The 15,302-nt window shown below is 33.4% G+C and overlaps 1 protein-coding gene across 1 annotated transcript; it reads left to right on the plus strand.

Annotated features, from left to right (window-relative positions):
• Nucleotides 1-3,000: 3,000 nt before the first annotated feature.
• Nucleotides 3,001-7,530, plus strand: LOC116005195 (GDP-mannose transporter GONST2-like). The gene is made up of 11 exons (XM_031245450.1): nucleotides 3,001-3,194; nucleotides 3,492-3,586; nucleotides 3,839-3,978; nucleotides 4,523-4,730; nucleotides 5,030-5,169; nucleotides 5,259-5,388; nucleotides 5,535-5,633; nucleotides 5,796-5,950; nucleotides 6,093-6,209; nucleotides 6,393-6,490; nucleotides 7,006-7,530. The coding sequence occupies exons 3-11, from the start codon at nucleotides 3,845-3,847 to the stop codon at nucleotides 7,047-7,049; spliced, it is 1,125 nt and encodes a 374-aa protein (XP_031101310.1). The 5' UTR covers nucleotides 3,001-3,194; nucleotides 3,492-3,586; nucleotides 3,839-3,844; the 3' UTR covers nucleotides 7,050-7,530.
• The last annotated feature ends 7,772 nt before the right edge of the window (nucleotides 7,531-15,302 follow it).

Consider the following 15,302-nt stretch of genomic DNA (forward strand, 5'->3'; position numbering starts at 1 on the left):
TTGTGCCAAGCGATTTACCGCAAAGGAAATGTCTGGGCGAGTAATACCCAAATACTGTAACTTACCGACTGCCCTACGGTACAACTGAGCATCCATAGGTTCACCATCACCATCTCGCAAAGTGATGGACGAACATAGAGGTGTAGCAACCTCCTTCGCCCCCGTCATCTGAAACTGCTCCAAAAGATCAGAAATATATTGACTTTGTGAAAGCATTAAACCAGTAGAGGTCAATACCACCTCAACCCCCAAAAAATGATGAAGGGCACCGAGATCCTTTAGGGAAAACCTGTGTGAAAGCTGACAGACAAAAGAGTTCAAAGTGGACATGTCGTTCCCTGTGAGTACAATATCATCCACATACACCAAGAAATAAATGATAGATGTACCGGATCTATAAATAAACAGAGAATGATCGGCAACCGAGCGGATAAAACCAACCGAAAGCAAAAAATTAGCCAACTCCATGTACCAAGCCCGAGGAGCTTGCTTAAGCCCATAAATGGCTTTTTTTAGACGACAAATATAATCTGGACAAGATTTATTGACAAAACCCAGTGGCTGCTCCATATAAACATCTTCACACAAAGTCCCATTTAAAAAGGCATTATTGACATCAAGTTGGCGCAAACACCAACCTTGGGACAAGGCAATAGAAAGAATAATGTGAATAGTCACCGGTTTGATGAAGGGACTAAAAGTTTCAAAATAATCACGCCCTGGCTGCTGTAAAAAACCTTTAGCCACTAAACGGGCTTTGAACCGATCAATAGAACCATCAGGTTTACGTTTAACACGAAATACCCACTTAGAACCCACCGTAGCATGACTACTACGAGGTACAAGCTCCCATGTTTCATTTCGAAGCAATGCCTCAAACTCATCAACCATCGCTTGCTTCTACCTAACATCACAGAGAGCTTGAGAAACGGAGCGAGGCTCAATAGATTCTGGCATTAGATGGGTTGTAGCAAAATTAACAAACTTATCATTGAAGTAACGTGGATTTGGCTTTCGAACTCGCTTAGGACGAGAAGAAACATCAGGAGGAGCAGTGGAAGATGATGGTACACTTGACACAGGAATAGGGACGGACTCGTTGGCAGACACCGAGCCTGAAACTGACCCATCAGCGGGCACTGGCACCGAAACCGACACATCAGTAGGCACAGGTTGATAAGATCAAGCGCAGTAAGGGTAGTTTCAATCTGTCGTTTCCAGACAGAGTAATTTGATGAGGTTAACCGTATGGGAAAGTTGGTAGGAGCATTTAGTTGAATGAGAAGAGCAGCCATAGTTGAACAAAGAAAAAAAAAATTGAGGGAAGTTTATCTCGTTGGAGGAACTGCTCTTGATACCATATAAGGAATGAATGCTTGTCTATTATTCCTGGTAGATATAAGGTATTTATAGCTAAAACCTACAGAGAATAGTGGAAGGTAGTTCTAACCAACAACCAAAATAAATACAAATAAATTAAATACAAATATAAACTCCATAAGAATAGGTCTAATATATCCATCAACGGTCAATTAATTTATTGAGTAATATAAAAAATGGTGACGATATGATTAACTTAATCAGGTTAAAAGATATAATATATTTTGTTAAAAAAGAAAAATGAATTTAAAACTCCATTGTTTTTGTTTAAAACTCACATTTTTTTTAATTTAAAGTTAAGTTACTTCTAATTTCTAAGTTTTTGGGTGACGAGGAAAACACGTATAGTGATAAACTGTATTAAGAAAATTTTTTGCGATGGTGAATCAAACTCATAACCTTTTAGTACAAAAATTATGCTTTACTTACTCAATTACATCTTTCCGTGTGCGCCTAACATTTGTCTTTATGAGATAGTGGTAATAATTCTCTATTTATTGTTCTTCCCTACGCAGTAGCACTATGTAAGGAGTATATTCCATTCATTCATTCTTTAAAATCGATCTGTTGATAATGCACATGTCAATTGATCTAGAAAAAGAAGTTCATATAATCATCAAATATAAAAATAATAGATTATATATAAAATACTTAAAAAAAAAGAATTTGGGATTCAAAAATTGGTGGTGCCATGGCCGAGGCCGATCATGTATTTAATTCATATAGAATAGTGATTTCAATCTCTTAATTGTTGATGCAAGCATTATTAATATTCTACAGAGTAATTTTTTATTAGGTGACAATTTTGACCACTCATTAATGAAAATTGTTAAAATTCACTACACTTACATTGCATGTGTGACACATGTTAGTCAGTATTGCGACAAAATCGTAATTTATTGTTCTAAACCATTAAAATTTTCATAATAAGCCAAGAAATCAAAATCATCATTTCATTAATTGCCTTTGCGAATTGTTATACCATGTGTTATGAGAGTATAACAGTTTATAAATATACACCAAACATATAATTTTTGTGAATGGTTATACTATGAACAATGATTTACATTGTAAGATGAATCATTAACATAAATATTCATTTTTAGTGTATTAAATATTTATTTTGTATATTATAACTTCATTTTTAATAGGTTCATTAAAAATAAAATATCAGTATGCTAAAAATAAACAACTTGTCTTATTAGAATAACTTGAGTGATTTGGAAAAAGACATCAAAGTTCGAATATTGACAGCAACATTGCAGGAATTATGCCCAAAATGAACATATCTTACAGACATTTGGCATTGAACTACTAAGTGATCGTGATTTATATCTTCTCAAATGTTTGTCAAATTAAAATGTGAGAGACCTTTGAAGTTGAGAATTTAACTTTTTTTAAAAAAAATAACTCAAGTGATTGGTTAACCTACATTTAATCTTACTTTTAACGGGATAAAGGTAGATGCTTTCTATAATCGAACAGAGAGTATCGGCCCACATGGAAGATTGTGCGAAGCCCATTGGTTTGAGCAGTACCCGCCATGTTTTTCGCGCAAATCTTGAATCAACACGTTCAAAAACGGACCTTTGCTGCTCATCGCAGCTCTCTCCCTGCGATCACAACATTCATGTTCCTACTAATTTCTTATATTCAAAGCCAGATTTCAGAGAAAAAATAAAACAAAAAACAAAAAGGAAGTTTGACTAATGGCGGAGGAGGAGGATCCTCCGCCTAGAAATCATTTCCCGGAATTAAACAAATGGGGCGCTTTTTCTTCTGCTCCTGGAATCTCGCTCTCCGATCTAAATTCTGTAGGTTCCAATCATGATTTGTTTAAAAAAACTGTGCATGTTATTATAATGTGAATTGTTGGGAACTTGGGATTGAAATTAATGCAACCTAGCTGCTATTGCTTCTTCCTCTGATTCACGTCTTCGTTCACTCGTTCATCTTTGCTTTCCGCCCTCCTTTTCATACTTTCTGTTCCCTCACCGCGCCGTCCGCGTGGGATCCTTTTCGTATTTACCACTCTGGCGCTGGCATTATAGATATTTTGTACATTTTCGTCAAATTTTGGAGTTTAAGGTTTCGATTCATCTTTTCCACAGGAGGATTGTTATTGTTGTAGCTCGTTATATGTTCGTGAAATCCTTCAGGATTGTGGAGATTTATCTGTGGACTGTAAGCTTCTGAGGATTCAAAGGTAAGTGCAGTCTTCTTTTTCATCTCAATTTCAGAAGGAAACAAATTGAAAGTTTTGGCAGTTAGGAATGAAATTTCTTGTTCAGTTTAATTGCTTGTGTGGAAAAAAGTTTTCATAGTGAGCCTTTTCCCCATATTTTGATGTTCCGAATTCTGATTTTGATTTTAATTGCTCAGGACCATTAGTTAGTTATCTAAGTATTACTTCATGATCTCTGTTTTGTATTCATTGTCTTCTCTCTTGATATCATAGGAATCCATGTCGACTGAGGTAAAACTAGAATCAATTATCTATCATGATGCTAAGGAACCAGATTATGGCCCTTTAAATGGAAAGTCAGCATTTGGTGAAAGATTCAATGTGTTACACAAAACACATGCAGCAAGTGACAGGTGTGTGATTTTAGAGTTCATTTATCAAACATTTTGGTTATGTATAGTGAATGAGCCGTGTTTGAGATTGATTCTTTGGAGTTCTGGCTGAGTTTATTTTATGTTGAATGAAGATCATGAGCCTGTTTCATATTTTGTTCCGTCACATGAGCACTGGAAAAATAATCATTGCAGCAGGTAGATGGAGTGCCCTTTGAATGACTTGAATCCACTGGTTAAACATAATGTTTCTTACTTTACTAAACAATCCGAGTTCATATACAGTATGTTTCTTCTGTCTTTTGTTTGAACTTCAAGAACAATTTCAGCATTTCAAGCTTGTTATACACAATATTTGATGATCATTTGGATAGTGCAAAAGCAATATGGTGTAAGAAAAGATCTGAATTTCAGCGTTGTTTGCATAAAATTGCTCTCATAAGTCATATATGAACTTTTGACCTCGGGTTATACTTCCATTCATCAAGGAAGCTATTTTAATGTTTTCTGAATTGATAAGCAATTAGTAAATAATTTACAGAATACTAACTCTCACATCTCACAGGTTTTACAAAGATAATAGAGCATCAAGTGATGGTGTCAATCCTATTTTTAATGGAGAAGGAAAAAGAGAACATGGATCTCAAAGAAAATCCGGGCCCTTTGTTTCTGGAACAGCATATTGTCTTTCTTCCTGCGCCATGATCCTAATGAACAAAGTTGTTCTTTCAAGTTATTCTTTCAGTGCTGGTATTTCATTGATGTTTTACCAGGTAATTTCTTTTATAAAACATTTAAATTGGTCCACCTCCATTCCTGTGACCAGTTGAGGAGTGTCAAATGTGCAAGACTCCCTAACTTATTATCTTAGGCTTCAAAAGAAGACTTCTTAATTTGAACTGTTTGAGAACTTTCAGTTTCCAGAAACCCCGTTTCTAGATGAACAACTTAATTCTGTTCACATCTCAAAATCCAACCCTTCCCAAATGTCTCTACTGGGTCATCTAGAAACCCCCCAATGAAATGTTTTGATCTATGAACAAATCAATTAATCTTTTCACGCTTATTGCAGAATTTTATCAGTACTGCTGTAATTGTTATATTGGGTTTCTCTGGAGCAGTTTCACTAGAGAAACTCAATTGGAAGCTAATCAAGGTTTGGATCCCTGTTAATTTGATCTTCATTGGCATGCTCATATCAGGAATGTATAGGTAAATCTGATATAAGCCTTAGTTAATATAAATACCATTGCATAGCTGTACTATGCTTTGTCAATGATGTTTACACTGCATCTTTGCAGTCTGAAATACATAAATGTTGCAATGGTGACCATTCTGAAGAATGTCACAAATATTTTAACAGCAATAGGAGAGTATTATGTTTTCCGGAAGAGACAGAAGCAGCAAGTTTGGACAGCCATGTTTCTTATGGTATGTTATTTTCCATATGGAAGAAACCTTTGGGCTTCATTTAAGAAGAGGAATGCTTTACGATCTTGTATATAGTTGTAATACTATAATTATTTTCATTTTAGTTTTTTGCTCATTGTTGATGATTAGTTCCCTTTTGACTGCAGATTATATCAGCCATATCTGGAGGCATAACAGATCTCTCTTTTGACTCTACTGGTTATGCATGGCAGTCAATTAATTGTGTCCTAACTGCAAGTTACTCGGTATGTAGATTATGCTTCCATCATTTCTCTGTTTCACTTGTGCCATTCCTTACATGTTTGCTTTCGGACTTCTTTAAATCATGTGGTTAAAAGTTCAATGTTCTATGTTTCTTATTTCTATGAACTGTTTTTCTGATTGTCATGGGGCATTTACTGCAACAGCTCACACTGAGGCGCATCATGGACAGAGCCAAGCAATTGACAAAATCTGGATCTCTTAATGAAGCTTCAATGGTGCTGTTGAACAATGCATTATCTTTACCATTTGCCATCGGCTTAATTCTCCTGTTCAACGAATGGGAGTACGTAGTGAACGCGTAAGCATGCTACCTTTATAATTACTTCCTGATAAGTTTATTGTTATAAATGAAAAGAAACCTAAGCTATTACACTGAGCAGTCTCAATCTCTGGACATGAAAAAAGTAGATTCTCATACTGTTTTCTGTTTCATCTGACAGCGAAGTAGTTAGGATGCCAATGTTTTGGGTTGCTGCAACAGCTAGTGGAGTATTAGGGCTTGCCATTAGCTTCACATCAATGTGGTTTTTGAATCAAACTGGCCCAACAACTTACAGGTAATACATTATATGTTCCTTCAAGTTTGACTATAATCGGTTCATGAAATTCTGGCATTAGATCGATAACTGGATCTGCTTTGCTGCATGAACAAAGCTACATTTGCAAAATTAGATCTTTTGATACATATCTCAGCTGGCTTTGCCATAATTTGGTGCTGACAATTTGCTCTTTCATTACAGTCTTGTGGGTTCCTTAAACAAGATTCCCATATCTATCAGTGGCCTTGTGTTGTTCAAGGTCCCCCTGAGTCTTCCCAATTTGTTCAGCATACTTTTCGGTAATTTGAATGATTTTTACGTTTAAGGGAAAATGACACTTTTGACCTTTGAATAATAGTGATATAGTGTTTGTTTCCCCTCAATTATAGACACACCACATTTTCCTCCTTAACTATCTTCAAAGTGGCTAACTGTACCAAACCCTTAACAAAACCGTTAAATATTGACAAAGTAGTCTACAACCCTAAAATTTAAAGGACTTTTACGTAATTTTAAGATACCATCTCCCCCTAATTATGCTTCTAATAGTTGAATAAGCTGTTACTAACATCTTAAAATCATATAAAAATTCTTCAAATTTTAGAATTCCAGACTGCTTTGTTGATAATTACCGGTTCTATTTAAGGGTCGGATAAAATTAGCCATTTTGAGGATACTAAGGGGGATTTGAGGCGGGAAAAAACTATGTAATTTAGATATCAAAAGTGTCATTTTCCTTTAGTTTATCGAACACCTGCTCTTCAAGTGTTGTTGTTGATTTATAGTGTACTCAACCTTAAAGTTTCACTTCCAGGCCTGCTTGCCGGAGTCCTTTTTGCGAGGGCCAAAATGTCGTGACTGGACCAAATGTTGGTCATCTGCAATGGCCAAAAGATTTGCAGAAAAGTTCCAAATACAGCGCTGAATTTTGCCATAAAGTGGGGGGAAACATTCAAACTAAATTAGTTACTATATATAAATATAAAATCAGGATTGAAAAAGAAATAGTAGCCAGAACGTGTGGACTAATCTCATCTGCTGATATATATGTGCTGAAAGCTTGTAGGATCTTATGGTTCAAGATTTACTAGGGATGAAAATGGATGGGCAACTCAATCATGTCGGCAGAGCACATTCTCTTTTGGTTTCTGTTCAATTTTCTGTAGTATGAGATTGTAAGTATAACATTGTATACGTTTTTGTTTTTCTTTTACATCTTTTTTGTTTTTCATATGAAGAACATTTATAATTTTTTTAAAATAATAATGAAGCATTTTATGTCAACAATGATTTTCATTTTCTGAGTTGAAAAGGTATGGTATTTTCCTTTCTTTTTGAATATTTAGGCGATAATTTGCTATGTATTAAAAACTCATTTTGGCGTTATTCTTCTTTTAAAAAAATAGTTAATTGAAAAGATTGTGTTAATTGAAAATAATTAAAGGATAACTTTGAATTTTTATCAACATATAAATTTTTAGATAAATTGTATTTTTCGTCTTTTAGTTATATCTTATCAATTTAGTTCTTGAGTTATATGCGTGATCATCTTTAACCCTCAAGTTATGCACAAAGTGACAATTTTAGTTCCTCGGGGACTATTTCTACCACAAATTTGTCACTTAATAAAATAGTTGATTTAGTCTTTCAAGAACTAAAATCGCCGTTCCATGCATAATTTAGAGGTTAAGAATGACTGCACATATAACTCAGGAACTTAGTCTATACCACGGGTATAACTAGAGGACCAAAAATGTAATTTTCCCTTCGATTCAGGCGCTGCAAGCCACGAAGCGAGAACAGCTGCCAAAGCAATGGAAAAGTTGAGGCTACCCATTGAGGGAGCTTAAAGCGATGCCTAAAATTTGCTAAAACTTCATTAAAAAAAAGTTAGTTGGACTAATCTTAGAGTCAAGTTTTGGGTCCTATATGAAGTTTAATTATAAATTAATTTAATATATTCACTAATGCATATTCCATTTATTTCATTTTATCTGTCATATTTACTATTCTTAAAATTGTCTTATATGACATCTCCAATGTAGAGAAAAAAAAGGGGAGGAGGGTTGAGGAAGGGGGATTTAATCTCCAAAAATTAAATGTCCTGAGCGAGTGACGCGTGCATGGTGCGTGCCTATGTGTGAACCATAAGTTTTTTTAAAGAATATATATTATTTATCCTCAACGGTCAATATAACTGTTGAGCAATGTCACATTGATCGTTGAGAACGGTCACATTGACTGTTGACAACGATCAGTATGAATGTTGACCAACGGTCATATTGATCGTTGAGGAGGAAATTTTTTTTTCCTCAATGGTCAATTAATCGTTTAAGATTCTTTCCTTTTTTAATTTTTTAATTTTTTAATCTCTGTATATACCTAACTTTCAAAATTTGTCTACACTTTTGATGAAAACTTTATGGGGTTGATAATTGACATTTTGACAACGAGAACATGGTATTCTCTTACTGTTAAGTGGTCAGGCATACGAGGACATGGTATTTTTTTTAATTGACACACGAGAACACGGTATTTTCGTATCATAAAATGATTTGATACACGAGAATATAGTATTTTCCTATATCTTGAACTAGCGAATATTGTATGTATGGCGTCAAATTTAATGATGTTTAAGTATGGCGTGCATGGTACGTGCCTGTGAACCATCAATTATTTTAAAGAATACATATGATCTATCCTCAACGGTGAATATGATTATTGAGCAATGTCATTATTGACGACGGTCATATTGATTGTTGACAATGATCAAAATTGATTGTTTAGGAGGAAAAAAAAATTCCTCCTCAATGGTCAATTGGCGGTTTAAGATTCTTTTATTTATTTATTTATTTAATTTTTTTTTAATCTCTGTATATACCTATCTTTCAAAATTTGTCTACACTTTTAATATATAGAAAACTAAATAAAGTAATAAATGATGTGAAGTGTAGGGCCCATAGAATAGTGAGAATATGGGAATGGATTGGAGAAAAAAAAAAAAGAATAAGTTATATAACGATGTAGAAGAGTTGGACCAAAAAAATAGTATACGAATGCCTTAAAATAGATTGATGCATACCATAATCAAAACTAAAGTGCATTTTCGGGCCTGCTTGCCAGAATCTTTTTGCAAGGGCCAAAATGTTGTTACTGCACATGTTTGTCATCTTCAAATTTTCACTCATTCATTTTTTTTATTTCTTCAAATTTAACGATGTTAGTTTTTTATGAAAACTTTATGGAGTTGATATATAATTAACATTTTGACAACAAGAACATGGTAATCTCTTATTGTTAAGTGTGTGGTTCAGCATATGAGATTGTGCTATTTTTTGTTTAATTGACACACGAAAACACGGTATTTTCGTATCATACAATGATTTGAACGAGAATATAGTATTTTTCTATATGTTGAACTAGCGAATATTGTATGTATAGCGTCGAATTTTATGATGTTTATGTAAGCTGGTTTAGAAAGGAAGTAGAAGTAAAAATTTTGTGTCATGTTATAAATCACTTTGCCTTAAGAACGATTTCCGACAAACGGTGCAATTTGCAAATTCTGACGAGAGGAGCGTGCGCCGTGCGTGCACTCATGACTCACCAATGTGTGCTAGCACGTGCAACTTTAGTGAACCATTAGTTTTTTTTTTTTAAAGAATATATTGTTTATCCTCAACGGTGAATATGATTGTTGAGCAACGTCATATTGATCGTTGAGAATGGTCAATAAGCAACAGTCGTATTGACCGTTTAAGATTTTTTTTTAAAAAAAAATTAATTTCTATTTTTCTATATACCTAACTCTCAAAATGTCTCTACACTTTTCTTTCTCCTCAAAATTTCTCTACACTTCTATTTTTCTCTCAATATGTCTTCAATTATAGTATAAAGATACTTGACAAATGAACGAAGCAATTACAAAAAGATTTGCGACTATATCACGAAGAAGATATTTTCACAATAAATTTTATGCATTTTTCTTTTTATTTATGCTTTTGTATTTTTTTTATTTATGTTTTCATGATTGAATTTAATGTACTTCAAAGTTGAATTTAATGTGATTTTATTTGTTTCAATTAAATAGTTAAAATTTTATTTTTAGTTTGAAAATGATGTATGTATTTATTTATAAACTTATTTGGAGTAAAAATCAAAATATAAAACTAAAATTATAGGAAAGTGAATAAAGTATGTAATAAATAATCTTGAGTGTTTTTTTTTTTTTTTTTTGTCATAAAAAAAATAATAATCTTGAGTGTAGAGCCCATAAAATGGTGAGACAAAAAGAAGAAAAATAGATTATTATATGGTGACGTGGAAGAGTTGGACCCACAAAATGTAAAGAAAAGAAGAGAATGATAGTGAATGTTGTTAGGTATCTCTAGGGGTGGAAATAAGCCAGGCCCGGCTAAGCTTTAGATAATTAGGTCTGGGTCTGCTTTGGAAATTTAAAGCTTGGGCCTAAGCATGGGCTTGTATGTAGGCTTTGTACTAGGTTCAAGCCTGAACCTACGGAAAGCCTGACCTGGCCTGAAAGCCTGTTTAAAAATCTATATAATATATAGGCCTTTAAAAAGGCTTCTAAGTAGGTCCTAAAAAGGCTTTTGAGCCTATCTATAGAATAATTACTCCCTCTAGCTTAGGCCCATTTTTTCCCTGACTTTAGGTCTAAAAATATCCCATAACTAATCCAAAATTTAAGATTATAAAAATCAATGAGCATTACATTTTTTTTAGTGATGGTGTCAATGCAAATAAATACCAAATAATTAAGGAAAATGAGTGAAGCAATAACTTAACTACATATATGAAGCATATGTCCAGAATGGGGCTAGAATATACTAATTTTGGGCAATTCTAGGCTTCTAACTTAATTGGTCAGACAGTTAGCTCACTAACCACAATGATTCAAGTTTGACTTCCTATATGTGAGAGTTGCTTATTACCTTCTCGGTCTAAACCGGTCACTTGTGGACTACCTAACCGATTTACATTCTTGTATTTCCCTACCAGCTAAATTTACGATGCGAGTTTCATCCAAAAATCAAAATGCATATTCAGATAGCGGTTGTAGACTTTCATGTAAATCAAAGAATATTGTAATTTTATACTACTACATTATATAAACATTAGTTTATACATATTAATTTACCTAATAATGAACCATTTTCTTTCCATTAAGTCATTAACTCAAATATATAGTTACTAGCTTAAATTTAAACCCCATTATCTTAATGGTTTTTTTTTTTTTGACATGAAAGTGTGTGTGTCTTAAGGGTAATTAATATCTAACATTGGTGCAGATAGAATGATTAATGAATACAAATGGAAAAAACAAAAAAGAAAAAGATAATAATACAATTGGGCAAAATGTTGTCCATTTGTCATATGAACATACACAGCGGAAATCCGGGAAGCAAAGGCCGGAATTAAATAGCATAAATACAGTGGAAAAGGATGCAATTGACGTTGGATTACCAGAAAGCTTTAATCTTCGATCCCCACATTGTACGGATCGAAGGCCATCTGTTTTCATTTCCTTATGATCTCCTAATCCCTCCCCCTTTTTTCACAACTTTAATTTTGGTGGAGTGGCAACAACACTTGTATCTGTTTCACACTCCAAATGGCTTCATTCCCATATTTGATTCTTAATAAACTTTTCACTCCATTTATTTGTTTCTTCGAATGTAACCATGTTGTTAGTCCCGAAAATTTTATCGGGTTGATAATTAAAGTTTTGACAACGAGAATGTGGTATTTTCTTACCATTACACGGTTTGACATGTAAGAACGTGGTATTTATTTTTTGAATCGACATGCAAGAACACGGTGTTTTTGCATCATAAAATGATTTGATACACGAAAATATAGTATTATCCTATATCATGAACTAGCGAATATTATGGGTATCATTGAATTTAATGATAGATGTTAGTCCATCTATGCAGATTTTACCGAGTTGATGCAAGATTATATTTTGACATACGAAAATGTATTATTTTCTTAATGTAAAACGGTTTAGTACATAAAAACGTGATATTTATTTTTTAAAATTGACATGCGAGAACAGGGTGTTTTCATATCATAAAACTATTTGATACACAAGAATATAGCTTTTTTTTTTTTTCTTATATCATGAATTAGCAAATATTGTATGTATATCGTCGAATTTAATGATGTTAGTCCATTGATAAAGACTTTATCCAGTTGATGATTAAGATTTTGACATAAGAGAACGTGATATTTTCTTACTGTAAAATGGTTTAGTACATGAGAAAGTGAAATTTATTTTTTTAATTGACATGCGAGAACACGGTAGTTTCCTATATATCATAAAATTTTATGATATTAGTCCATTAATGAAGACTTTATATATATCCCGTTGATGGTTAAGATTTTGACATACGAGATAACGAGAACATGGTATTTTCTTATCGTAAAATGGTCTGGCACATGAAGGCGTGGTATTTGTTTTATCATAAAATGATTTAACCTGCGAGAACGTAATATTCCTATCATAAAATAATTTGAATTGACATGTGAGACGGTAAGAACACAGTACTTTTCTATCATAAAACGATTTGACACACAATAATATAGTGTTTTCTGATATCATGAACCGCCAAATACATAGTCTCTATATTGGTATTGTGACACAACTAATTAAACTAATTGACTAACCCAAAAAGTAAAAATTAAAAATTAAAAATTTGAAGTTTTGTTTTACAGGCAACTTCATGATGTAATGCAAAGCCCGATTCCTACTAACAAAAATTAATATATTGAATTCATCTTATTATAGACACCGGTATATAAACATTTTGAAAATATATACGTACTTTTATTCAACCACAAACCGTTGGTGGCTAGCTACTATAAATATATACATATTATATGGGTAGGCGTCCGGTAATACATTCACTTTCATCATTTTTGCCACCGCCCAGCTGCAAGATGGATGACTATACGATGTCAGTAGCATTGAAATTTGTGTCTAAATTAATCGAGCTGCCACAAATGATGACTTACAAACGTACGGTTATGTAACTTATAAAAAAAAAAGTTTTTAAGTACCGAGAGGTTTGATGTGTGCTTAATAATTTTATATACATAATATTATTTTTAAAGACTGTTGGTCAAAAAAATTCAAATCTAATCGATTAATATCATAGCTAAGCATACTAAAATAAGAGTCCTAAGTATTTGACAAAGTGCTGTAACCGAGAGACTCAATGTATATATGCTCATAAATTTTATATACAGACTTACAAAGTGTTATTTTTTCGACAACTAATCAAAGTTCAAGTCTAATCAATTTTCCATGACCATAGTTGGGAATCAAGACATAATAATATAGTAAGAAGTTTCATTAGACACACACATAATAATTATAGACACACATTAAGCAAATATATCTTACAAGTTTGCTAATTGCAACATAAATTAAAACACCATGGGTAAATGATGATATATCTTATACAGTAACCTTCCAATCTTCCTAGTTCTCTACAAGTTTCTAAATATTGAGTCCAATCAATTCTCTTTTGAAGCGGTTCAACCAATATTTTGAATCATTAAAGCATTAATAAGCTTATAAGCATACTAGCCTCGTAAGGGAGTCATTGTTCAATGAGCTGAGGAGTGGATAGGAGTTCGAGACCCCACATTGACATGTTCTGTTTCAAAATTTAGTTTCCTATTGAACCTATGTGCTAGTTAATTTGGGTATCCACTAGACCAATTTGAATGGTGTTTTAAATGTTTTACCCCAGCACAAATTTCACATTTATTTGTTATTTGCGTTAATTTGGAATGTATGAGTGTGGTTCATGTTAATTAATCTATATATAGAATTAAAATTAACATGACCTAGTCTACCATGCCACAAATTGGAAGGCTCAAGCAAGTAAACAAAATTAACTTTGCTATTATTCATCACGGTCGTTACATTGAGGTTAAACAACGCATCAAGTACAGAACCTTTTTTTTCCTACAAACATGCCTAACTTTTGTCTAACTCTAAGGCCATCATGAATCCATGCTTGTTCAGCAACAAGCTAGACACCAAATTCTTACACAAGCATGGACAAGCATGGATTCTTACCAAAGGCTTCACTCACTACCATGCCTTCATCACAGATCATGCTAATGATTAATTGAATTTCTTCGATTTGATTCATCGCAATCTTAGAATCCACCATTTTAAAGTTAAGGAATTGACAAATTTTTTATTTTTATTTTTTTTTTTGCGCTAGCATCCTCGTGTTTATACTTGTGGTCGAATACATCCCACAATGTTTTGGCTGTAACATATTTGTTGCATATATCATACAATGCATCGTGCAACCCGTTGAACACATATTTTCAGCAAAGGAAGTTAGAGTGCTTCCAAGCCTCCACGACACTCATGAATTGTACAGTCGTCTCATGTTCCTTCAACTCATGAATCTTCTCGGTCAAGAATCTTACCAAGCCGAGAGTTGCCAGATAGAACAACATCTTTTGTTTCCACCTAATTTTGAAGTTTGATTCGTTGAGCTTCTCTAATTTTTAACCAATCCACTTGGTACCAACAAAAGTACCTGTATCGTAGGGATATACCCTTTGATGCGACCACTGGTTTGCGAACCAAGGTTCACCATGATTTCAAAATGTGCAACATTGTTGCTATTTCCACCATTGTTGTTTTCGTCCCCATTGCTATTCATTAGTAATATGGGGAAAGATATTTTCACAAGGAAAAAAAGGTTTTAAGCTTGTTGGAACATTGTTAAAATAATTCTAAAAAATACAAGCACTAAAATAAAAGATTATGAGTTCAAATTCGAGTCATGTGGCTTTACACTTTCCTTAAAACCTTATTTAATTTGCTACCTCCCTAGGTGTTAGGAGTGTTGTAACTTAGGTTTCCTAAAAGAAAAACACAAGTATAGTTGGTAATGAACGAGAAAAGATGACACGTAATTAAGTTCATCGGAGGGAGAGATTAACATGAGTACTGTCAGCTCCCCTTCATTCCGGATAGGTGTCTTCAATTAGCATATAGTGTAGTTCGCTTGGTCTTCTAATTTTTTCCCTGTATGCTATAAAATTCAAGCTCCT

Source organism: Ipomoea triloba, chromosome 14 (assembly GCF_003576645.1).
Source record: "Ipomoea triloba cultivar NCNSP0323 chromosome 14, ASM357664v1".
NCBI lineage: Eukaryota > Viridiplantae > Streptophyta > Magnoliopsida > Solanales > Convolvulaceae > Ipomoea > Ipomoea triloba.

Bases quoted from the DNA above. Each gene is read 5' to 3' on its own strand.
- LOC116005195 (XM_031245450.1), top strand. From the start codon at position 3,845: ATGTCGACTGAGGTAAAACTAGAATCAATTATCTATCATGATGCTAAG. The intron at 3,979-4,522 runs GTGTGTGATTTT...CACATCTCACAG, and splicing joins ACACATGCAGCAAGTGACAG to GTTTTACAAAGATAATAGAG. The intron at 5,951-6,092 runs GTAAGCATGCTA...TTCATCTGACAG, and splicing joins TGGGAGTACGTAGTGAACGC to CGAAGTAGTTAGGATGCCAA.